Source organism: Pseudoliparis swirei, chromosome 1 (assembly GCF_029220125.1).
Source record: "Pseudoliparis swirei isolate HS2019 ecotype Mariana Trench chromosome 1, NWPU_hadal_v1, whole genome shotgun sequence".
In the NCBI taxonomy this organism is placed as follows: domain Eukaryota; kingdom Metazoa; phylum Chordata; class Actinopteri; order Perciformes; family Liparidae; genus Pseudoliparis; species Pseudoliparis swirei.
This window is the reverse complement of record NC_079388.1, coordinates 2007954-2032576: the sequence shown is the minus strand read 5'-3', so window position 1 is coordinate 2032576 and position 24623 is coordinate 2007954. Positions and strand designations below refer to the sequence as shown.

The following is a 24623-nucleotide window of genomic DNA, read 5'->3' as shown; positions in this document are numbered from 1 at the left end:
ATCGGGTCACAGAGGTCACCGGTCAGCTGACCCCAAAACACAACCGCTTAGCACCATATGAATGAACCAGCTGCACGTCTCTCACTGAGACTTCCTGCCTCTGACGCTCCACAGACCAAGAGAGACGGCGTGGGGATGAAGCCCGGTCCGGTGGAGAGGGCGGGGCCTCGTCCCGGTGGAGAGGGCGGGGCCTCGTCTTGGTGTAGAGGACGGGGCCTCGTCTTGGTGTAGAGGACGGGGCCTCGTCCCGGTGGAGAGGGCGGGGCCTCGTCTCGGTGGAGAGGGCGGGGCCTCGTCCCGGTGGAGAGGGCGGGGCCTCGTCTCGGTGGAGAGGGCGGGGCCTCGTCCCGGTGGAGAGGGCGGGGCCTCGTCTTGGTGTAGAGGACGGGGCCTCGTCTCGGTGGAGAGGGCGGGGCCTCGTCCCGGTGGAGAGGGCGGGGCCTCGTCTCGGTGGAGAGGGCGGCCTCGTCCGTGGAGGCGGGCCTCGTCCCGGTGGAGAGGGCGGGGCCTCGTCCCGGTGGAGAGGGCGGGGCCTCGTCCCGGTGGAGAGGGCGGGGCCTCATCCCCGGAGAGCGTCAGCTCCTCCCCGTTCCTGAATGTGCCGACTAATAAGGTGAACACGCCTGGGAACGTCTACGCTCTTTTAAATACTGCCGACCCGACCGTGTACCCCAGGATGAGCCTGATGGGGGGGCGTGGGCAGAAGTGAGGGGCGTGGCCTCGATCACGTCGCCATGGCAATGCCCTCACGCGGGAGGCAGGCCAGCGACACGGAGGAGCTTCTCAAAGCGTTTGTTGGAGCCGCGAGTTTCACAGGCTTCTGTTTTCCTCCTGGACTATTTACATCCGCCGCACAGCACCAAGCGGACATTATTGCATCACGGGAACAACGGACACGGAGCGCCGGCGCTCTGTTGGCCAACGCCGCCGGGGGGGGGGGGGGGGGGGGGGCAGACGAGTTAGATGTGACATTGATTGACATGTTGCATTATTGCCACGTCAAAATATATCAGATGCTCTTTTTCTTTTAAATATCTTACATCTTTGAGCTTCAGCTTTTTCTAAACCTCAGCCTCCAGCTACACCTCGCCGTGTTCCTCTGGACAGGAAGTGGCCCCCGTCGTTGAGCAAGTGCCATCACAAAATCCTCGCATCTGATTGGACGACCACGCAGTAATAAGAAAACCCCACGGTCGGTACCTTCAGGTCCTCTGAGGCCTCCGAGAGTCCACGGTCATTTCTAGGAGACGGGAACATTTACACAGCCACAGCTCACAAAAAGTGCATAAATGACCACCGGCGCATGGGGGAGGAGCGCGGCGGGGAGACGGCGTGTCTCGCGTGAAGCGGTACTTCCTGTCAGACCCTCGCGTGAAACGCTACTTCCATGCCAACAAACTGCCTAAATAGTGATGAAAGAAGAAAGGAAATTAAGAAAGATTCAAGTCATTCTTCGTCTTACAAAGCCCACTGTGCGTCAGGGTCGGGGGAGGGGGCGGAGTCTGTTCAACAAAGTGCTCCCGCTCCCCTTGCCCCGGATTTCAATGCCTTGAAAAAAAAAAAAAAAAAGCTCTCATTTCATGAGTACAGTACTTCAAAAATAGAAACTAAAACAAGTTTCAGCATGATTATTCAAACACAAGCAGAACGCGTTTCGACGTTACCGGGATGCGCTGCCGGTCCGCCGGAGGACCAACGGCCCCGGATCTTAAGCCACGCCCACACATGAATATGTAAAACCCCCAGGGGCCGTACGCCTGGCTCACCGCCACACGGGAACATCGGAGGTGGATTTAGGATGTTTATGCCACTGTGTGTGATAAAAAGGGGGCGTGTCTTTGAGTCGTTACCCCTGTGGGGGGGGAAGCGGGCTCGGGGAACAGACGGTCCACATGTGTGTGAGAGTGTGTTAGCATGTTGCTCATCCATGTTATCCACGTGTTGCATGTCAATTCATGAGCGTCGTGATAAATCGTGGTGTGTGTGTGTGTGTGACAGAGCCGGAACAGTAAAACCAGCAGGGAGGGGCCTAGCGGCCCAACGTGGGGGAGGGGGGGGGCTTGTGGCCGATCCTGGTGTGCGTGGGACCCGGACTGGGCCGAGCCCGGCGGCGTCCTCTAGGTGAGCTGGTGGGGGGCCTCCAGCATCTCCATCAGGAAGGTGTCAATGGGCGTGTCGCCGATCAGCTTGAAGAAGAACAGGTGCTCCAGGCACTTCAGACCAATGGAGCGCAGCGCCGGCAGCCGGAGGAGGAGCTTAGCAAACCTGGAGGAGAGAGACGACCACGGACGTGTTAGAGGAGAACGCCGGAGACCAGGAGACGGCTTCTTCACGCCACACCCAGCCCGCTGAGCCTCAGGGCCACGCTGAGGCTGACTGGTCCTGAACGGTGTGCGTGTGTGTGTGTGTGTTGCAGACTACCTGCCCTGCTGATTGGGGTACTTCTGCTTGCAGAAGGACTCGAGCGAGGCGTACACCCTCTCTCTCAGCTGCTCCACCTCGCTGGGGCTGGACAAACCTTTAGCGTCTTCAGACGGGAACAAGAAAACATCTACGTGACACGGGGACTAAACATTATCATCATCCTCATGACCAATGAACAGGTTCATCCACATGACCAATCAGGCATGAAAACGGGTCAGGGGTGAAAAAGGTGAGGAGGATAGGGGGGTGGGGTGCTGGTGACTTCCACGAACATCGATGTTGGACGTTGTATGATAATCTATAGGTCCTCCATTCTGACACCAAGTCAGTGATCGGGCCCTATAATACTATAATAATAGTAATATTGTGTATAATATGGTCATTCATGAACCAACTTCCTTTTTTTGTTGTTGGCGTGAACAAGTCTTCAAGTCTTGTGCTCTGCTGAGCCATGAGTCTGTTCCTCGAGTCTGTTCTGCCTCTACCTGGTTGTCACGATCTTCTATACCATACCTGCCATAAATATCATGATACAATACCATAAAAACAGTATACCATAAATACGATACTGGTATATTTATCTATAATAGTAATAAATAAAATATCTGTATGGTTCACTTTTTACCAACTTTTTCAACACTTAACAAATAGCAGTAATATTAGTATTAATACAGCAAGATATTAATGAAACTACATGGAGCCATCATAGCATTGATCAATGATTATACACTATGAGGCCGTTAGTCTCTGACCAGAGGATAGAGTTCATCAGGAAGAGCAGCTGTAGAGTTACAGAACTTTACAGACTGAACTTAAACATTTCACTTCTGGCATCTTTTTTTATTTCTATTTTTAAAGCCGAAAATTCCGCCACTTAACGCCCCTCGCTGTGAGCGCTGCGCTTCGCGTGCAAACAGCTTGACACGGAGCAGCGTGTGAGCTCTGATCGCTCTTTTAATGAAGTATTGAGACTAAAAATATGCTAAATCACATCGCTCTTAACGTACGGGTACTTTGTTAGCATCGCTCCACCGTGCAGCGCGACAGCAGCAGAAGTAGCGTCTAACATTCAAGCTAACCTAAATCACCAAACGCTGAAGACATCTTGACGCTGATTGGCCGAGACGCGACACGTCCCATCAAAGATGTTTTATTGCGAAGAGCAACACTTCACACTGTCTCCGCGTCCCACTCCAATCTCATAAACGCCGGCCGGCCAATTGACCCCCCCCCCCTACCCCAAAACAAAAACTCTTTGGATCTACACGATTCACGTAAGTCACCTATTTTGGTTTCAAAACGGCGAATTTCGCCGAAAGGTGAGGGATTCTCATGCCTGCCAATGAACAGGTTCATCCACATGGTGACCAATGAACAGGTTCATCCACATGACCAATGAACAGGTTCATCCACATGACCAATGAACAGGTTCATCCTCATGACCAATGAACAGGTTCATCCTCATGACCAATGAACAGGTTCATCCACATGACCAATGAACAGGTTCATCCACATGACCAAAGAACAGGTTCATCTACATGACCAAAGAACAGGTTCATCCACATGACCAATGAAGAGGTTCATCCACATGACCAATGAAGAGGTTCATCCACATGACCAATGAACAGGTTCATCCACATGACCAATGAACAGGTTCATCCAAATGACCAATGAACAGGTTCATCCACATGACCAGTGAACAGATTCATCCTCATGACCAATGAACAGGGTTCATCCACATGACCAATGAACAGGTTCATCCTCATGACCAATGAACAGGTTCATCCACATGACCAATGAACAGGTTCATCCACATGACCAATGAACAGGTTCATCCACATGACCAATGAACAGGTTCATCCACATGACCAATGAACAGGTTCATCCACATGACCAATGAACAGGTTCATCCACATGACCAGTGAACAGATTCATCCTCATGACCAATGAACAGGTTCATCCACATGACCAATGAACAGGTTCATCCTCATGACCAATGAACAGGTTCATCCACATGACCAATGAACAGGTTCATCCACATGACCAATGAACAGGTTCATCCACATGACCAATGAACAGATTCATCCTCATGACCAATGAACAGGTTCATCCATGACCAATGAACAGGTTCATCCACATGACCAATGAACAGGTTCATCCACATGACCAATGAACAGGTTCATCCACATGACCAATGAACAGGTTCATCCTCATGACCAATGAACAGGTTCATCCACATGACCAATGAACAGGTTCATCCTCATGACCAATGAACAGGTTCATCCACATGACCAATGAACAGGTTCATCCATGACCAATGAACAGGTTCATCCTCATGACCAATGAACAGGTTCATCCACATGACCAATGAACAGGTTCATCCACATGGTGACCAATGAACAGGTTCATCCACATGGTGACCAATGAACAGGTTCATCCACATGACCAGTGGTCCCCAAACTACGGCCCGCAGGCCGGATCCGGCCCGCCTCCCCATTTGGACCGGCCCCCTGAACAATACCAGAGACGCGTTCCGATTCATTATTTTTTTCACCTGGCCCGCTGCCGTTGAGATTGCAGTGAGACGCGGAGAAAATGTGGAGTGGTGCTCTTCGCAATAGAACATCTTTGATGGGACGTGTCGCGTCTCGGCCAATCAGCGTTCAGATGTCGACAGCGTTTGGGAAGTTAGGTTAGCTTGAATGTTAGTCCGCTACATCTGCTGCTGTCACGCTGCACGGTGTAGCGATGCTAACAAAGTACCCGTACGTTAAAAACGATGTGATTTAGCATATTTTTATTATCAATACTTCATTAAAAGAGCGATCAGACCGCACCCGCTGCTTCGCTCCGTTAAATGCTGTCTGCACACGTAGCACTCACAGCGAGTGGCGCGCGCATCGCTCAGCCGTGATGCGCGCACACAGGTGAGCACATTCTCACTAGCACACCCCCCCCCGGCTGGCCCTCCAGCAGACAAGGCAAACGTTATGTGGCCCTCTTAGGAAAAAGTTTGGGGACCCCTGCACATGACCAATGAACAGGTTCATCCACATGACCAATGAACAGGTTCATCCACATGGTGACCAATGAACAGGTTCATCCACATGGTGACCAATGCACAGGTTCATCCACATGACCAATGGATCTCCAGGACTTTAAATCATATTTCCATGACCAAACTTATATTTTTATCTTGGTGTAAACATGAAAAAGTGAGAAATTGTGGTATTTAAACTAACAATGAGAATTACAAAGCATAAAGTATTAAACCTTAAATGAAAAATTCATGAGACAATAGTTTCATTTAAAGAATAATTTTTTTTTAGTTAAGGTGCGTTCACTTATTTTTTAAAGCATTTTAATTATTTAATAATAATAATAATAATAATAATCATTTATTTTATATAGCGCTTCTCAAGGCACCCGAAGTCGCTTTACAGTCCAGTAGTCACACACACACACAGTCATACCGCTGGTGGTAAGCTACATCAGTAGCCACAGCTGCCCTGGGGCAGACTTAAAACTCAGCGTAAATGAACATATGAATAGAACATATTTTCAGGACTTTTCCAGGCCTGGAAAAAAACATTTTTAAATTCCAGGCCGTTCCCAGGTTTTCCATGACCCTGAGCCCTGAGGACGTACCCGGGTTGAAGAGGATGATGGCCCGCAGGCAGCCCAGCTCCGTCTTGTCCATCTGCATGTCCCTCATCTTGCTCACCAGCTCCGTCAGCACCCTGCGGAGAGGAGGGAGATCCAGGTCGGGGCCATTCCAGATCGGGGAGCAGGAAGGAGACGAGGGAAGGGGACAAGAAGGAGATGACGATGAGGAGACAAAAAGAGCGAGAAAACAATAAAAACAAGAGGAAGAAAAGGGGGGGGGGAATAAGAGAGTAAGAACAACAGAGAGGAACCAGACTCCATCGTCACGTTGTAGTCATGGTTACTGCTCAATGGAATACGGCTGTGTGTATAATCTAGAGGGGGCGTGGCCTGTTCTACAGGTTCTACGGCAAGACAAACAACAAACGCTGGATAAACCGGCGAGGAGGAAAACCGCCGCCACCCAAAAGCGGTACGATAAGGCATGTTCTTCTTCTCATCATCCAGTTGGGTGTGTTTGTAATTTACGGTGCTAGCTAACGTGCTAGCTAACGTGCTAGCTAACGTGTTAGCTAACGTGCAAAAGTGCTGTGAGCGGGCCGAGTGATAAAAAGCGACGCTGGCTGGAGAGAGAACACTTCATGGAGTTTCCTGTGAGGCTACACCTCCTCTCGCCCCGTGTTCCACCGGCTCGGCCGACGACTCCGAGGCTCCGGCTCTCAACATGCCTCCATCCTCCGAGCTCCGGAGCTCATATTTTAGACCCAGGACGCCTCCTTCACAGATTATTTGTAAATGCCTCGTTTCAGACGAGTCAATTCCCCTGTGCCGAAGGTGTGAGCAATGACTCGAGGGCCGGGGGAGTGAAGAGGAATCTGGTTGCGGTGCTTTATGGGAAAGCTTCACACGCTAAATAATCTTTCGGATGTGCACACGACTCATATGGATTCTCAAAGAAGAAAAAATAAGTTTTTCTCTCGCGCCTCCCGGTGAACGAAAAGTGAAACAACGGAGAGGGGGGGGGGGGGGTTGTCCTTTAAATGCCATCCATTCATTCTTCCCTATGCTTCGCAAACCCTGAACCCTAAGGAAGTAAGAGGCGTGTCTTGTTATTCATGCAAACAGCAGGAAAGAGTCAACACCAACTTACCGACACGTGTCATGTGACGAGTCGTCATGCATCGTCAGTGTGAACCCTGAGTGTCTGACATGAACCGGTCAGCTTAGAACCTGTAGCTACCTGTGAGGAGGAGAGGACTACGCAGACGCCAGTGGGGGTGAAGGAAGCGATGGCCATTAGCGTGTTTGCTGCTCCGTCATCGCAAGCGGACATGTTCACAGACCCCCCCCCCCCCTCTGGGAACGCTCTCCATTGGCTCCTCGAGGCGCGACAAGCATTTGGTTTGGGGAGAAAAAGACGAAAAGCCCCCTGCAGGATCCTGGCGGCCAACGCCACGGACCAAACACGGAACTGGAGTCCAATTAAAAATGCAGAACTGCTCTTTGCCGTCTGAACCATGACGTCTACTGGGGGGGTCGGGTCGTACCACCCGCAGCGACTCGCATCTCGTGTGTCTTCTGCAGGGGAGCCCAAGAAGAGCCTCAGCCTGCGAGCGCTGAGTTTGGAGAGGAGGGGTTTCAGAAAGGTGTTTGTGTGGAGGCGTAATTACCTGTCAAATATGGCCCCAACCTCGGCATTGTGCGCCCTGTGTGTTCAATCACAATGTGTTATTACAATGTCATTACACAGTTACATTGTTATAACAGAACTGTTGTCTGAGCCCTGAGGGTCAGTGCTTACATAGGACTTCACAATGACTGTCGTGGTACACAGCTGGTGGGTTTTCAAACTGTCTGCATGAGGATTGTTCACATATTGCGCGTTTGATTTATCACTGATATTCCTACAGGTGTACTTTGATAAACATTTGATCTGTTTTATGACATAAACTCTAGTCTTCACATGGATAAGCAGAGGAGGAAGTTATGATCAATCTTAGGAGCCAAATGCATTACAGCAGAAAATCATTAGTACACATGTTCAGGAAACAACGACCTCAGCCTTCAATAGCTGTTCCTCGCTAAGCATACATCGAGAACTCTAACTCATTTAGATGAACCTCACTGCTCCAGCATCCACACCGTGTCCGCCTGGATACTTGTCCCGTATTTCTCCTTTGAGAGAAAAATTAAATCGGAGTCAAAAGGGAGAATTGGTTCTATTGGTTTTCATTCATCGTCCAACCAACTCCACCACAGGAGCAACGACCTCAAGTCTCATTGTCTTCAAACTAACTAACACACATTCAAAAACCCTATTCCATCCATTTAATGATGAAAACTCTCAACATTAGGGTTTAAAAACACAGCGTCGGTACATGTTGACGATATGAAGATGAATAAATGAGAAGGAGTCACTGGACTGTGGCTATCGAGTGAAGAACGGAGGCTGAACGTGCAAAAATGCAACAATATCTAGAACCAACCAACCGAATGACTTCTTGACTTGTCCATTCAGGGCTCCTGTACACACAGACCTAGTGAAGAGGCCCCGCCCCCTGTGTAGAAACGGAGGGCTCGCTCTCAGCCAACGTTTCAGGTAATTCTACTCTCATGAGAACATGGTGAGAAATGGTTTTCCTTCAAAACAATAGATCCACCTAAATGTGTCCCTTAAGAAAGTAAATAAACAACAAACAACCAACAAGTTAAACAGAAATCAACAAAAGAGAAGCGGAGAAGACATTAAAACGGAAAAGACGGGTACCGACTCTTTATTCTGGCATTGGTCGTCGGTACCCACCTTTACAGTTTGTTAAATGACTCCGCTTCTCTTTTGTCATTTTGTTGTGAAATCGTTGTACTAGTGCTGGTCTGGCTCCCCTCGTAACACGTCTAGTTCGTCCTCCTGGACGGAGCAGGAAGCGGAAGCTGAAGCTAGGAGAGAGCAGTGCCACGAGAAGAGGGAAAGCATCGAGCAGTCTGCCAGAAGCGTGCCGTAAACCTGAATTAATCCCGTATAACAATGTAATTACTGTGTAACTAACAGTGAATGGACACATTGTGATGACGTTTTGATTTCTTTGAGTGTCACTGACACTGTGTCACGACCTCTGGACCACATCCTCGCATCAACCAGCATTATTATTATTAAGGGTCACGTCTTCATTAAGTGAAACAACCTCAATAACAAGACGATGGTTTCCGGTATCTCAGTATTAGTTCCTCGTGACTTTGGAGGTAACCTTTGATGGTTGAGAGGAAGTTCACGTTCCGCTCTGGTTTCCAGTGATGATGGAATAAGTGTTTGAGGGTCTCAAACCAACGGGCTCGTGATGGATTAGATGGGATTCTGGATGACTCTGGACTGTGTGGACCTGCGGCCATTAATCAAACACAAAATGAGGGCTGGTCAATATATGGGGATTATTTATCATCTGTGACTTTGGATATCTTACTAAGTTAAAACCTTTAGTCTGTTTTAAAGACTGCGTGGGAGCAAAGTGATGTCATTGTCCTACCTCACGGTTCCATCAGTGGCCTTTAGCCACGTGCTCATTACATCACTGAGGATTATGTCTCCAAAAAAACATTTTATAAAGATTCAAACCTACAATATCTTCAGAATATCGACATTGAGGTATTTGGTCAGAAGTAGTGATTTTCTTAATATCCGCATAAGGCACTCTTTGTATATTATCTATTGAATAACTTATTACCTTCGCATTGAAAATGCGAAAGGTTATGTTTTGATCGCCGAGTATTTATTTATTTGTATGCGTGTTACTCGCATTACAAAAAAAGTTTTAAACCGAATCGCATGTAATTTGGTGTGATGATTGGTTATTATCCGGGGACCATTTGATTAGATTTTGGGATCAATCGGGTCAAAGGTCAAGGAAAGGTCAACATCTTCTTTTTACCATAGCACGGTAAATTTGTATCCAATTGGCAACTAATGCCAAAATGTTCATAATTTAATGCCCAATCTTGTGATATGCGAAGGTATGCGCTCTACCGAGTGCCCGTTCTAGTTGTACAATGGTGTGAGCTTAGATGTAAAGACTGGCAGTGATCGCCTCAGGCCGATGAATCAGGGCTCGATCACACCGGACGCGACTCTAAAAAGCGCAGCCGCACCAAAAACGCCTTGTCAAAAACGTGCCGGGCAAAACAGCGCGGTGCGCCTGTGGAGCGGACCTGCGTGCGCAACCAACCGTTCATTTTGGGTTCAAGATATTTTTAAAAAGAAAGGAAAGAGTTCGGCGAACACCACCATCTATTACGCGAATTGTGTCTCGATGGCGAAGCTTTCAGTTGCACTTCCGACCGAGCGGGAGTCAGTTTGAGTCGTGTTTAGATTTAGAATTATAAAGCTCTTTGTAATTAAATACCGCTGATATGAGGTTCTCCTCGGGAAAACAGGAAGGAAAGCCCGCCTCCTGCTTGATCCGATTGGCTGCTTTGGCCGAGCGTGACATTGATGAGCTGCGCGTCTCCGCGCCTCGCGCTTAAAGTTAAGAATATTTTAACTTTTAACCGCGCCTGAAAAACGCAAGAAAAAACGCGCCGCGTGGCGTTTAAAAAGCTGCTGAAAGTCGCGCCGTACCGTAGGGAATCAATGGTTTTGCGGGCGACGCGTTTTTGAGAGGCGCGTCTGGTGAGATCGAGCCCTCACAGATGATTTGAATCGTACGATCAGGAAGAGTCTGGTTCAAGTCAAGAGTGTGATTACTTTACAACGAGATGAGATCACAAGACCATTATTCTTCAGTCAGCAGGAAAGAAGATCCATTGCCAGGTTCTCCACGGCGAAGGGATGGAAGCCATCATATTCAGATGATTCTCAGGACTTTAAGGGACTGCCTCGGACGAGTTAGTCATGGACGTTATCCGTCGACGTGTCTCTGGGTGAGCGGGAGCCGCCGCCCTACAAGCACTACAGAAGCAAAGTCTCTCAGCCAATCACTGCCGACGCAGAACACAGCAGCTGCAGCCAACCGAAGGCGAGGAGGACGCAGTTTCCTAAAGTATTACCCCGTCACTAATCCAGCGACACCGGAATAATCCATGTGCATACGTGTTATGTCTTTAACTAGCTCTCAGGACCGAAGTCCAGAGGCGCCCGTCGCGGACTCTGCCCGGCGCCTCGGGGTCTGCTGCCTGCGTCCGGTGGGCGGTCCTCGCTCTGTTCTCAGAGGAGTAGGACGCTCTTCGGCTCTTTGAACGTATCGTCGCTGGGGGCGTGTCCTCTCCGGTCGGGCCTCCGGTGTGGTGTGCGTGTCGTGCTCTGTGCGCACGTGTCTGTTAGTACCTGTCAAAGATGGCCCCCACGCCGGCACTGTGAGCGCTGCTCCTGTGGACGTGCAGGCCGGTGGCCAGCAGGATGCCGTCCTTCACGGAGATGGAGCGATGGGAGAACGACGCGATCAGGAGCTCGTTCCAGCCTGTCGGCGGGTTGCAAGAGGTCAGTCAATGGAGGCAGTGGCCAGGTGGGTTTTATTTGTTGACTAAAAGAACAACAGATACATTTCAGTGGATGGAAGTGGACGGTGACACTCGAATCGCTTTAACGCTGCATGACATCACTCATTCACTGGTGGGAGGAGCCACCGCATGTCCATCAGGGCTAGCTAACGTCCACGCATCAGGAACAGCCTGCGGCAGCCATTTGGGGTGGGGTGTCCTTCTGGGGACACATCGACATGGACTAGCGGAACCGGGGATCCAACCGCCGATTCTTTTTCACAAGCGTACGACAACAACGATGCAAAACTTTAGAAATGATTTCTCTCGATAAGAGGTACGACTATTTATCAGTTCCATGTTGATAATGGGACAAAGTGCGGCGCCTACAGATAAATGACATCATGAACTCTATAATGATTCCTTCTGGTCACATGACATCTATTGTTCATCTGGTCACATGACATCTATTGTTCATCTGGTCACATGACATCTATTGTTCATCTGGTCACATGACATCTATTGTTCATCTGGTCACATGACATCTATTGTTCATCTGGTCACATGACATCTATTGTTCATCTGGTCACATGACATCTATTGTTCATCTGGTCACATGACATCTATTGTTCATCTGGTCACATGACATCTATTGTTCATCTGGTCACATGACATCTATTGTTCATCTGGTCACATGACATCTATTGTTCATCTGGTCACATGACATCTATTGTTCATCTGGTCACATGACATCTATTGTTCATCTGGTCACATGACATCTATTGTTCATCTGGTCACATGACATCTATTGTTCATCTGGTCACATGACATCTATTGTTCATCTGGTCACATGACATCTATTGTTCATCTGGTCACATGACATCTATTGTTCATCTGGTCACATGACATCTATTGTTCATCTGGTCACATGACATCTATTGTTCATCTGGTCACATGACATCTATTGTTCATCTGGTCACATGACATCTATTGTTCATCTGGTCACATGACATCTATTGTTCATCTGGTCACATGACATCTATTGTTCATCTGGTCACATGACATCTATTGTTCATCTGGTCACATGACATCTATTGTTCATCTGGTCACATACATCTATTGTTCATCTGGTCACATGACATCTATTGTTCATCTGGTCACATGACATCTATTGTTCATCTGGTCACATGACATCTATTGTTCATCTGGTCACATGACATCTATTGTTCATCTGGTCACATGACATCTATTGTTCATCTGGTCACATGACATCTATTGTTCATCTGGTCACATGACATCTATTGTTCATCTGGTCACATGACATCTATTGTTCATCTGGTCACATGACATCTATTGTTCATCTGGTCACATGACATCTATTGTTTATCTGGTTACATGACATCTATTGTTCATCTGGTCACATGACATCTATTGTCCATCTGGTCACATGACATCTATTGATCCTCCTGTTCTCTCCTGAAGGGTTCTTCCCTTTATTCCCCTGAAAAGGTTTTTTCTATTTCTTGGAGTTGTTCCTGATCCCATGTGAGGTCAAAGGTCAAAGGTCAGGGATGTCTATGTGTACAGACTGTAAAGCCCTCTGAGGAGAGTTTGTAATTTATGATATTGGGCTGTACAAAATAAGCTGAATTGAATGAATTAAAAGAAAACCAACGACGGGTTACTTCCAGGTTTGGAAGTCAACACCGGCCTTCAGCCAAAAAGTGTCGGCCAGATTCGCTTCACTCACCCGCCAAAATAAAACCTACTGAGTGGCTAGTAGCCGTCGTGAGTGGCAGACGGACAACACGTCATGTAGAAGAGGGACGAGCCACGACTCACCTGCTCGCAGCAGGATGACCTGGTCGTCCAGGGCCAGCTCGGAGAAGTGAGGGATCCTCTTCGCCCACTCCACCAGCGTGAACAGCTGCTTGTCGGCCGCCTGGCAGATGTTGGTGACGGGATCGTTGGGCTGAAGGAAGCAGATATTTACGGGCAGACGGTCAGAAGATGAAGACGAGCGGGAGCCGGCGAGTCGGTTCGTAATCCCTCGACTCACAGAGCTGCCCCCGGAGCCTTCGTCCGTGTGGAGCTCCGTCTTGTGCTCCACGGCCATCTCCGCCTCCAGGATCTTCTCCACGGGCATCTCCTCGTTCACCACGCTGGTCGACTCCGCCTCGCCTTCCCGCTCCCGGTTCCTCTGACGCTCCTCTTGGACGGCTGCAGGAAGCACAGGAGGAGAACAATGAAGGACAAGAAGATGGGAGGACGAGTCAACAGAGTCAGAACAGCACGGAGGATACATTGTGTGTGTGTGTGGGGGGGGGGGGCATGATGGACGAAAGGAAGCAGGAAAGGTGCCAAGGGTGGACAATGTACCGAAGCAAAGGGCTCAGAGGACATCATTTGATAACACAGCAAAAGAAAGAGAACGAGAGGAAGAGCAAATGATGAGGAGGAGGAGGAGGGAGAGGACACCAGCCAACAGGATGAGAGGATTGAAGGTGAAGAGAAGGAATGAGGGACACGATTTGGTGCAGGGAGAAAAACAATGAAAGAAATAAAAGTGTAGGAGCAAAATAATGTGAAAATAGAAAAGAGACAAATGTGAACAATTCATGTTGAATCCAAAGTCTCTCATTCACTCTTTCATACTTGCTTTTTAAACTTCCAAGGCAGAAACAAAATCATTATTAATATTAACTAATTGTTTTTAAGCACCGATAAGGAGGGAATTACAAAATAAAATGTAGGATTTTAATCTGAAAATCGGGATTCTGCCCAGATCTTTTCACGCCTAATCCAGATTAAGTACAAATCACTTTCTAATTTCCATGAAGTCCAATAAATCTTGTTGGAGCTTGTTGGCTTGGGTGTTTTAATTGTTTTATTTGTATTTATTTTGGTACTTATACTGTTCAGTGAGATGGAAAACATAAATAATGATTTGGGAAAAAAGAATAAAGTAAAATGTTCTTTTTACTTCACATTGCCTAGTATAGAGGTTACTTTGTATTTCTGTTTAAATGTTTAGTTAAATCAAACTTTTTGTGTGAACATTATTAGTTTTAATCATGTTTCTGGATTAACAAAAACTACATTAGAACGCATCACAATAAAGTTGTCGTTGTGTTGACCCTAACGAGGCGTTCCACTTGACCCAACCCTGTTAACTTGCATTCATGTCCAATTAATTCTACCCCACGCAATCATATTGCTATTGCCCCCCCCCCCCCATCATGTAGATGTCTTATGGGAGCTGTCCTGTCCCTTAACAAAACAAAAAAAGGGCGGAGCCTTCAGTCCAATTCAAACTGTGTGGAATTTTGCAGGCGACCAAATGAAACTGCACAAAGTAAATAAAGACATGAGCAGACTGAGGCTGCTGAATGGAGAACATCCCAGAAGGACCGGCCATCTTGGGACCACTGACTCGCTCCCCTGTCCTCTCCATGAGGGTTTGAAGTCCCCCCTGCTCACCAAATACGAGCCGACAGTTTCCCAACTCAACCTGTGGATGTTTAGACGTTTACAAAGCCCCGTATCGACCAGCAGGCCCACAGATCTGCGTCTCCCAGAAGGCGGTCAGTTACTTTATGTTTATTGTGTTGCTGGTTTCTTGGAGAGCAGCCGTTGGAAGTGACGTCATCGCTTCGTTTATGATTAAAATACACCACGTCTTAATTGTTGATTGTTTTCTACTTTTAAATGACGTCTTGTTGTCTCGTGTTTATTGTTATGCACTAATCACCGAGACACATTCCTTGTATGTGTAGCGCACTTGGCAATAAACCGACTCTGATTCCGTTTAAATGAATAAAGCCTGAGTAGAAGAAATGATGCATTCGTTGGTGGTTTTAATTCATTGTTGATCAATAACGTGACTGGGAACCCTTTAAAGAACGCTCTCTGTTTGAGTCCTAGTGGGTTCACGTGACGTCAAGCGACACAAAGACGCTGATAAACCGCGCCGCGGTCAATGGGGAACAGGAAGTGGCGTGCGCGTCGCCACGCCGGGTTTTGAGACGCCGGCTCGTGGCGGAAAGCTGCCACGAGCCGGCTCCCAAAATATCTCTGTGGGAAATTCAAAGATCATCTCTCCTTCCTCTACAAATCAAAAGCATCCTCAGAAATGGAAGTTAACCCCCGGTGGACGAAAGTGGAACTGCTCTGGGGCCGACCAGGTGGGCGTAAACAACAACAAGCTTTACAGAACAATAGCATGGAGATTTAAAGAGTGGGCATACGCGGCTAACTTTCCCTGACTCTATAAAGGTGTGTGTGTGTGGGGGGGGGGGGGGGAGTGAGTGTCTTTAAAACTATCTCCTGTCATCTCTCTCTGTTCTCGCTCACTCATGCACACACACACACACACACACACCCTCCCTCTTCTCCTTACATCTGTCGTTCATCTTGGCCACTACAGAAGGAGGGATGGGGGGGGGAGAGAGAGAACGAGAGGAAACAAAAAGAGGAAGAGAGGGGGAAAGGGGGTTAGTGTATACAAGGCTCACCCACCACCCCCCGTCTCCCTCTCTACCACTCGTTCCGTCTAGCCCCGCCCCCTTAGTTCAAAAGCACAGGAGGAATATCGCACCTGCTACAGGTACCGAGGCATTCACAACGAGTCACGGAGGAGGCGTAACGGTCGGGTCGGTCGTCTTCTCCAAGGAGATTTTTGATATTTTTGTTGATATTCTCTCTACGTCTCAACAGTGATCAACAAAAACAAATGTCATCGGGCCCCTGAGCTCGCCTCAGGACCAGTGAGCCGGCCCCGTCTTTCATTCTGGGAGAGCGGAATGAGAAGAGGCTCCCGTGACAGCGGGGAGTCCCAACCATCGCCGTGTTGTTGTTTACCCTCCGTATGACGGTGTTGGGGGCGTGGCTTTGGAGGGAGCTACGGGGACACCGGGCGGGGGCGGACCCTTTCTTTTAACTCTAGCGTACACAAGACGACCAACCGGAGCTCTGAGCTCGGAGACGTATGCGTGAGGCCTCCTCTCGCTCCCCGTCCCTAACGTCCGTCTAGAAATGGGACAAAGAGGTTTTAGGTTTGCTGCTCCTTGGGATTTGCTGCAGACTGATCCGGTCCACGGGAACCGGTTCTCTCTTCAGGTGTTTTTAAAAATAGATTGAAAGAGTTGGAGGTTCATCTGGTTGTCGATGTTCTCTTTGACGGAGGTGTGTGCTCCTGTGTGAACAGAGTTATGATGACTTGAGTCTTAGTTTTGGTTTTATTCATGCTGTGATCTAAACAAATTATCTTTATTTTTTTTAAATATAGTCTGTCTGTTGTTTTATGTTGCATTGTCTGAAACTTTGAGTCATGGTCTGCTGCTGCTGTCTGGGCCAGGACTCTCTTGTAAAGGAGAGTTTTCATCTCAATGAAGCTTTTCCTGGTTGAATTAATTTAAAAAATAAAATACAAAAGGTAATGAGTGATGCGTTCGCAGGTTTAGGAAGCTCGCAGAGGAAAAGCCTTTAACAAGAAGCAGCTTCACTGTCCCTCAACTGACGCAACACTACAGTGACCTTTAAAAACAAAGGCGCCGACTTATTAAACATAAACGGATTCATCAGCGCACTCAAATATAACGCGTCGTAATGTGCTGTGTGTCTAACTCGTGTGGTAAAGCACGGTACGCAGTTCAGTGAGCTCTCACCAGCAGTCCTAACATCAGAAGAATATACTGAGACGTGATGGTAAACTCATGATAGTTTGTTCGTTTGTATGTTTGATGTCAGACTCGTCCTGGCGTTAACGCGCTCCGGCTGCATCGCTGCCGACGGGACCCAACGCCCAGTTTACACTTCAAACTGTGACAGGAATCTGTCTGCACGTCCTTCTAATGTCTCGATAGACTGCAGTTTGGAGGAGGGGCCTCAGGCAGACTCAGTTTGGAGGAGGGGCCTCAGGCAGACTCAGTTTGGAGGAGGGGCCTCAGGCAGACTGCTGTTTGGAGGCGGGGCCTCAGACTGCATTTCGGAGGCGGGGCCTAAGGTGGACTGCAGATTGGAGGCGGGGCCTCAAGCAGACTCAATTTGAAGGCGGGGCCTCAGGCAGACTGCAGTTTGGAGGCAGGGCCTCAGGCAGACTGCAGTTCCCCCTGTAACCACACGCTTCTTCACTTCCCCGGAGTCAGCGGACAGACCACTGGACACGGAATCAAACCAGCGTGTGTTTCACCGGCCGCGTAAAGAACAACCTGGATAAGTTTTGCCGTGGAAGACGGCGTTAGCCCGGTTACTTATAACAATAATAACGTTACCGCTAATTACAGCTGCTCTTTATAAGCCTTTGTGGTGGTTTAATAAAGAAATGACCTCCAGTGTATTTCACTGATGTCTCTGACCACGAGTCACTGAGAGTTGAGTGTTCTTCAGAGGCAAATGTCATCTTGCTTTACTTCTCCTTTCTCTTGATTGGTGATGTTGGGGTTGGCAGATAAAGAAGGATCTAAAACTATTAACACAGCACTGAGATGTGTCCTGCAAGTGGAAGAGCCGTTAGCAGCTCAGTGTACTTTCATTTACTGTTGACGTTCATGTGAAGCTTCCACATAGTTTAATGAAGAATAAAGTATTATATTTGGGTGTTATAGTATTTTTGTCCAATCTGAATTTGCAACATAACCGTGACAACACATAGCTGGGTACATGGTGTACTACAATGTATTCCTGTTCAGTAGAAGTACACAGTTAGTAGCATACAGATGAGTTGCATATATATCTATATATCTATAGATATATATAGATATCTAGATATATAAGTGCTTTGCGGGCCTGTTATATTTTAGAGTACAGAATAGTTAGTTAATCATCATAATAAATCTTGGTTGCTGATCCTACCTTCACGCTATATTTTTTAACCCTAAATCCCCAAGAATATAATGAAGAGCTATGATATAAATCAACAGCAAAAAGACTCCAAATGTCAGTGAAACCATCAAGAAAACATGAAGGGCAGAGGATACCGTTTATACAAGTGTCATCCAGTGGATTACAGGAAACTAGTCGTGTTGTCCAGTTTTGAGCAAAAAAAGGCCACTACTTCTTTTCTTATTAACTATAGTATTTACTTCGTGGTGTCCAGCATCGATGTTCAGTTTGAACCCTGGAGCTGGGAAACAGTCGCCAGAGGGAAGTTGGCAAAACTTGTGATATATGTTCTTCTATGGTATTATGATGAGTAGTGGGCTCTTTAGTGTCAGTTGCAGAAACCAACGCGTTGCAGCTCCAGAGACAGACGTCACCATCACTGAGGAGCGCTACATGAGGAGCAGTACAATATGTTTGGCCCCTCCCCCTCAACGACTGTTGGACATTCTTGTACCAGATTTGGCGAGGACAACACATAATATGAGGTTCTGATCAATCAGATCAATCAAAAGGAAAGTTAAGAAATGGTTTTAAGAGCTTTCGGTCTTCAAATAACTTTAAATGCAACTTTAAAGCTGAAATCAAACGACCGTTTTGGGAAGATGCCCCATGTAGTATTCACATCTAAAACCCAGTGTGTTGGACGGTGAAAGGGACTTATTGGTGGGGGTCCTGAGCGGGGGGGCCTGAAGAGCCCCGGCGTGCTCACCTTCTCTCTTCATGCCGTTGGCCAGGCACTTCTGGTAGCGGCAGTACTGGCAGCGGTTCCTCTGCCTCTTGTCCACCATGCACACTTTGCTGTCCCGGCAGGTGTAGCTCAGGTCTTTGCGCACCGTCCTCTTGAAGAAGCCTTTACAGCCCTCACAGCTGTAGACGCCGTAGTGCTTACCTGGAGGGGGGAACAGAAGCAAAGAGGTGAGTCAAGAGCAAGGACAAGTTGAGAGGAGTGGCAACGGCCTCCATGTTTAACGATCTCAGGGCCTCTAAGAACGGTACAGAAGGGAGTTGGATAGTCACCAGAAGATCGGTCTCCGCAGATGGAACAGAGGCGCTTCTGGGAAAGCATCGGCCCCGGACTCCGGGGAGACATCTGCTGCAAGCCCAACGGGGGCTTCACGTCATCGGAGCTGCTCACCGCGTGGAGCCCGGACATGGACACGGTGGAGTTGATCTGGAGGGCAAAGTGAACAGAACCACGGCGATGAGAAGGTCACGACTCTCACTCTACTGGGGTAAGAATGTAACGCAGTGATTCTCAACTGGTGGGTCGAGACCGACACGTTTTCAGTGGGTCGCGGGCCTCTGCCTGGGCAAATAAAAATTAGAATTTTTGTTCTACTTTTCAGCCTGTGATTTTATTTTGAAGGGACTTGTGTCTTTTTTTTTGCCGGCTCGTCCCTCCATGTTTTCAGTAGCGTGTGCCAGGTTGGATCAAACCATTCTGATATGGGGGAGACTTTGGGTTTTTAGGATAAATAAATTAAACATCCGACTGAACATTAAAAAATAATAAATAATAAAATTAGGAACCCTTAATATAAAGGACGTAGTCGACAACCTCAGCAAGAGAAAACAGAAAACATCAGAGTGAGAGGCAAGCGGTTGTTTCTTCCCTCCAACGAACAGAGGTGATAATGTGTTCAGACTTCTGACAACTACCATGAACAAATCCAACAGGGAAGGAGAGACGGGCCAAAACCAGAGAAACAAGGATCTAAGTGGTCTCATTCTAAGTAGTACGGTCCCGTGGCCGACGGTCGTTACATCAACAATCTGTGAGGAAGGACAACGTATGGCATTAAAGAGACATCCAGACATGCATTCATTGAATCGTGTGATTCATCAACAATCAGAACAATCTTAGGAATTGTCCCCAACAAAAAGCAGAAGCGTGCTTCCAGAGAAGTATTGCTTTCTATCTTTAAAGTTGTTCTTTTAAAATGTCTTCTGTCATTTAAATGTGTATTACGATTTAAATATCTTCCTGTAAGACCGCGAGGGAAAAAAAGCTCAATTTGACGTGGGATAGATAGAACAGGTAGGAAGAGACGGTGTGTTTAGATGACGATGACTACAACAACCCCCCCCCCCTTACCTGCGGGCTGCTGATGGGGCCGTAGCCCACCGACGGCGTGCCGGGGAGGCAGGGCGAGCCCAGCGAAGAGCTGATGACGGAGAAGGGCGAGCCGATGCTGCTGATGGGGCTGTTGACCCCGCTGGTGGTGACGGGAGGCGGCGAGGTCATGGACGCCGCGGGCGAGGGAACCAGCGGAGGCGAGCGCTGCCCCGACGGAGGGGAGGAGACGGACGAGCTGTCCGGGCTGTGGGAATCTGACCCGGCGAGAAGGAGGGCCGAGTGGCCAATGACATCGTTATTCAGAGTTATGTGGCGCCAACACGGCTCGGCTCATTATGAGGAGGTGATACAGGGATCAGTTTAATTTATACTCAAAGACAAATATGACAGTTCAATTATTAACCGAACGCCCACTATTGCCCATTATTACCTGACACCCAGAAGAAAAAGAATAATGGGCTGGCAAGAGATATACAACGAATCAATTGATCTTTCATTTGTTAAACAAGGATTCAGACAACTAGAGATGCACCGATCAGGTTTTTTGTGCTGATCACTGAAATCAGTATCTGCCGATCCGATAATACCGATCACCGATCACGGTGTCAATTAAAGCATTCTATTTACTGTGTAGCATTATTGCCTAGGACTATGAGGAAATACATATATAAAGCACCTCAAACATTAAAGAAATTACCGATTTCTTTAAACATTTAGGACTTTTACTTTGAAAAATGTCCTAATTGATACATTAAAATAGTTTGATTGCTATTGTAGGGGATTTCAGATATGTATGTAACACATCTGCATCATTCATTTCCTGGAACTCTTGGGGAAATCTATTTACAGGACTTTTCTTAACATACAAAAGTCTGACTTATTTTTATAAACTCTTCCTTGGTACAGTAAAAATGTTTTAATGTTAGCATAATTTAAAATAAATCTCAGAAACGATCTCTAAAGATACAAAATCAGTTAATTGTTTACTTTTATATGTTAGTGTTTGATTTGTCGACATCTTATTTTGAAAAACGGATGTTGTTTCACGTGGTTCTTTTCGCTAACTTTGCAAAACCGGATGTTGCCACTTAAATCCTTCCGCTAACTTTATCAAAACCCTCTTTGCTCCCGATCGAATGTGTTTACCGTGAGCATCAGTCTTTAGGGGCAGACATGTGAGAGTCGGCTGAGTCGACCCAGAGATTCAACTCCGGGGACGGGGACGCCGCCGGTGGTGAGGATCCTCTGACCTCTCACTCTGCGGCCTCGCCGGGCGATCGTCTCCGCTATGCGCGCGGCGATTGAAACGTCTGATAGTTCTCGCAGATGTTACGTCATCTGATCGGCCGTTTTGATCGGCCGTTTTGAGAACGCCGATCAAAACCGATAATGGGAATATCGGCCGATATGGATCGGCGCCGATCAGATCGGTGCATCCCTACAGACAACTATTAAGCAGCATGGACTTCTGCAACTCGGTGTTTTCATGTCATCAGCAGAAACTGTTGGTATCTCAGAGAAGGGAACGATTTGGTTGAGTAATTATTCTCTACACTTATATCATCGGACTCCCCACAGCACCTGAGAGGTGCGTTCACTCCATACGAGTGGTGTGCAATCCAGAGGAAGAAATACACGTCACTTTCCAGAAGCCTTTTTTTTTTTTTTTTTTTGTTGCTCCGTGACTTGAATCTGGCGCCAATTATTTAAATTTCTTTTATTTATATTTTGCGGTTATGTCTTTCTCCTGCCGCTGGCTGCGTGCTGCATTTCCACCGCCTCTGGCTGTGTACCCGTTTGTCGTCACGTCTATATTTGCCTCAAAGACACTGGAAGGAAACCAACCAATCACACGCTCACATAAATCACCGACGGTGGCTCACGGGAGACGGTGCTGGCCCCGCCATGTGAACACTTATCACGCAGCTCAAACACGAGGAATCACGCTTTTTAAATACTGAGGACGTTTGTCATTTATTTTAGTGTTCTCATACGTCTCCCTCAATGTCGGACCCTGGTGCAACGACAACTCCGTCAAATAATTCACAGAGCGTCAGCATTGAATGCTGACATCAATGTGCATGGTCAAATGTGTGGATGAACCAGTTGAGCAGGACCCCAACACCGCCATGTTCTCACTGCCAGCTGCAGGAATGGAGGTTCAGAGCTGCAAGTTATCAGCGTTGCACTGATGCACTGACCTCATGTCGCTGTAAGGTGTTCGGGGTGAATAAACAGGCGGTCCAATCGTACTCTATGCTCTTCCTTAGAGGACAGCAACCTTTTCATAACAAGGTTTCTTCCCTTTTTTCCCCCTGAAGGGTTGTTTGGGAGTTTTTCCTGATCCGATGTGAGGTCAAAGGTCAGGGATGTCTATGTGTACAGATTGTAAAGCATTTTGAGGCAAATTTGTAATTTGTGAAAATGGGCTATACAACTAAACTGAATAAGAAGCGTCATCAAGGCCGTCATAAAGCGGAATCAAAAAGCACTTTGCTTTAAATAAATGGTGGGATAGAATGCGGAGGACTCATCCTGATGGACTTTGTTCAAATGGTTGCACACTGTGGACATGCATGTGTTTTAAAGAGCTTGATTGTGTATTGATATATGTATACGTGTAGAATGCCCTGAATCTTAGTTTCAATAGGCCTGACCGAGCTGTGAGGACACTTTGTACAGCCGCAGCCGTTATCAGATTTCAGAAGCAATTCTTACTCGACATTCATGTTGTCGTACGGCTGATGACAAAACCCGTTTTATTCTCACCTCTACTGTCTCCCATGGTGGCGGTCGGGCCACAGGGGGCTGACTGGCAGCTACACGCCGGCGTACTCCCGTCTCAAACGGCCCGCTGTCAAACTCTAGACCGCGGACTGAGGTCCGGGCCAGAGTTCTTTTGGGAAACCAAAAACGGGTCTGAAATTCCAACACAAGGGAGAGATTCACATTAAATAATGCTGTGGCACAGAGAATGAACAACTGAAGAACACACCGCGCATCCGTCGGTGCACTGCGCCGTTATGAGCCGGCGTGTCAACAGACATATTTGTGTCTTTCATGCATTTTGGGGCTTTTGACAGGATGTTGCAAAGCAGTCAGCTGGTAAACCGCCGCACAGCGAATACACCGGAGCATTACATAAATAGAAACACTATAATGATATCACACAATGACTATGTTGACTATATTCCACTTAGTGGAGAATATATCCCAGTCCACGCTGTAGATAAAACCCAGACGGATGGCAACAAACCGCCGTTAGCGCAGTGCTAACGTTAGCATAGCTCCTAAACGAGCTAGATGCATGTGGCTACCGTAAAGCTAAGTGGCTTGCGTTAGCTTCCCCCTTAAATAACAGTATACAGCGCATTATCATGTATCTGGCAATGATGTTTAACACAAACAGCGCGTTGATGCTACCGTTAGTGAAACGTGACGCTGTGTCTCGTATCAGTTGCGCTAAACTAGCAGAGCGCTGTAACGCTAGCTAACTAGGTTTAGCCACCGAAGCTAACTGGCGAGCTAGCTCGCGAGCCGAGTGCACCGGAGGAGAGCTCGCGAGCCGAGAGCACGCACGTGCAGCACCGGGTGTCCCCGTCTGTACGGAGCGCTCCTCCACATAACCTAGCTGCCGGTTACATACGGTGGATTGAGTGAATAATAACCACGGTGTACTGACGGTTTAGCGGCACAGCTTCTTCGCATGAAAAGATGTGTCGACTAGGCCCCGCGCGTGTCCGACTCTCCCCCCGCTTCGCCTCGCAGCCCTCCCTCCCCCTGCAAAGATGAAAACATGATGATGGTGGAGCATTTGGCACGGGGCTCTCTTACAGTTGAACATTGACCCAGAACCACTGCGAAGCCGAGCAGCCCGGGGTCTCGCCCCGCAGTGGGAGAGGGGTCGTGTGGTCATGGTGCCCCTGGCTGCGTCTCCCTCGCACCGGGGTCAAGAGGTCAACACGAGTTCAGCCGGTCCTCTCAACAGGTTACTGGAGGCCGCTGGTGTGTCTGCTGCGGTGGAAGCTATCGGGATCTCTTCATTTTGGTGTAAATCTAATAAATACATATGTTATACTATATCTGCATATAGCAAATACACAGACTTTACAATGCAATATGTGGATTTATAAGACGCGTTAACCTCAAATCTTCTTTTTATTCATTG

At 47.8% G+C, this 24623-nt stretch overlaps 1 protein-coding gene across 5 annotated transcripts; it reads right to left on the bottom strand.

Moving 5' to 3' along the window:
* Window positions 1-953: 953 nt before the first annotated feature.
* rxrba (retinoid x receptor, beta a) lies at window positions 954-24378 on the bottom strand. 5 transcript variants are annotated; one of them, XM_056418502.1, is made up of 13 exons: window positions 24290-24378; window positions 23225-23374; window positions 20474-20709; window positions 19396-19549; window positions 19088-19267; window positions 15896-15916; window positions 13556-13716; window positions 13339-13468; window positions 11345-11477; window positions 7701-7736; window positions 6073-6164; window positions 2422-2527; window positions 954-2265 (listed from the first exon to the last, which is right to left on the bottom strand). In XM_056418502.1, the coding sequence occupies exons 2-13, from the start codon at window positions 23238-23240 to the stop codon at window positions 2118-2120; spliced, it is 1413 nt and encodes a 470-aa protein (XP_056274477.1). In that variant the 5' UTR covers window positions 23241-23374; window positions 24290-24378; the 3' UTR covers window positions 954-2117. The 5 variants fall into 5 exon arrangements, with proteins under 5 accessions (XP_056274477.1, XP_056274468.1, XP_056274490.1 ...); XM_056418493.1 differs by lacking the exon at window positions 24290-24378 and adding an exon at window positions 24138-24208; XM_056418515.1 differs by lacking the exons at window positions 7701-7736; window positions 24290-24378 and adding an exon at window positions 24138-24208.
* Between the last annotated feature and the right edge of the window lie 245 nt (window positions 24379-24623).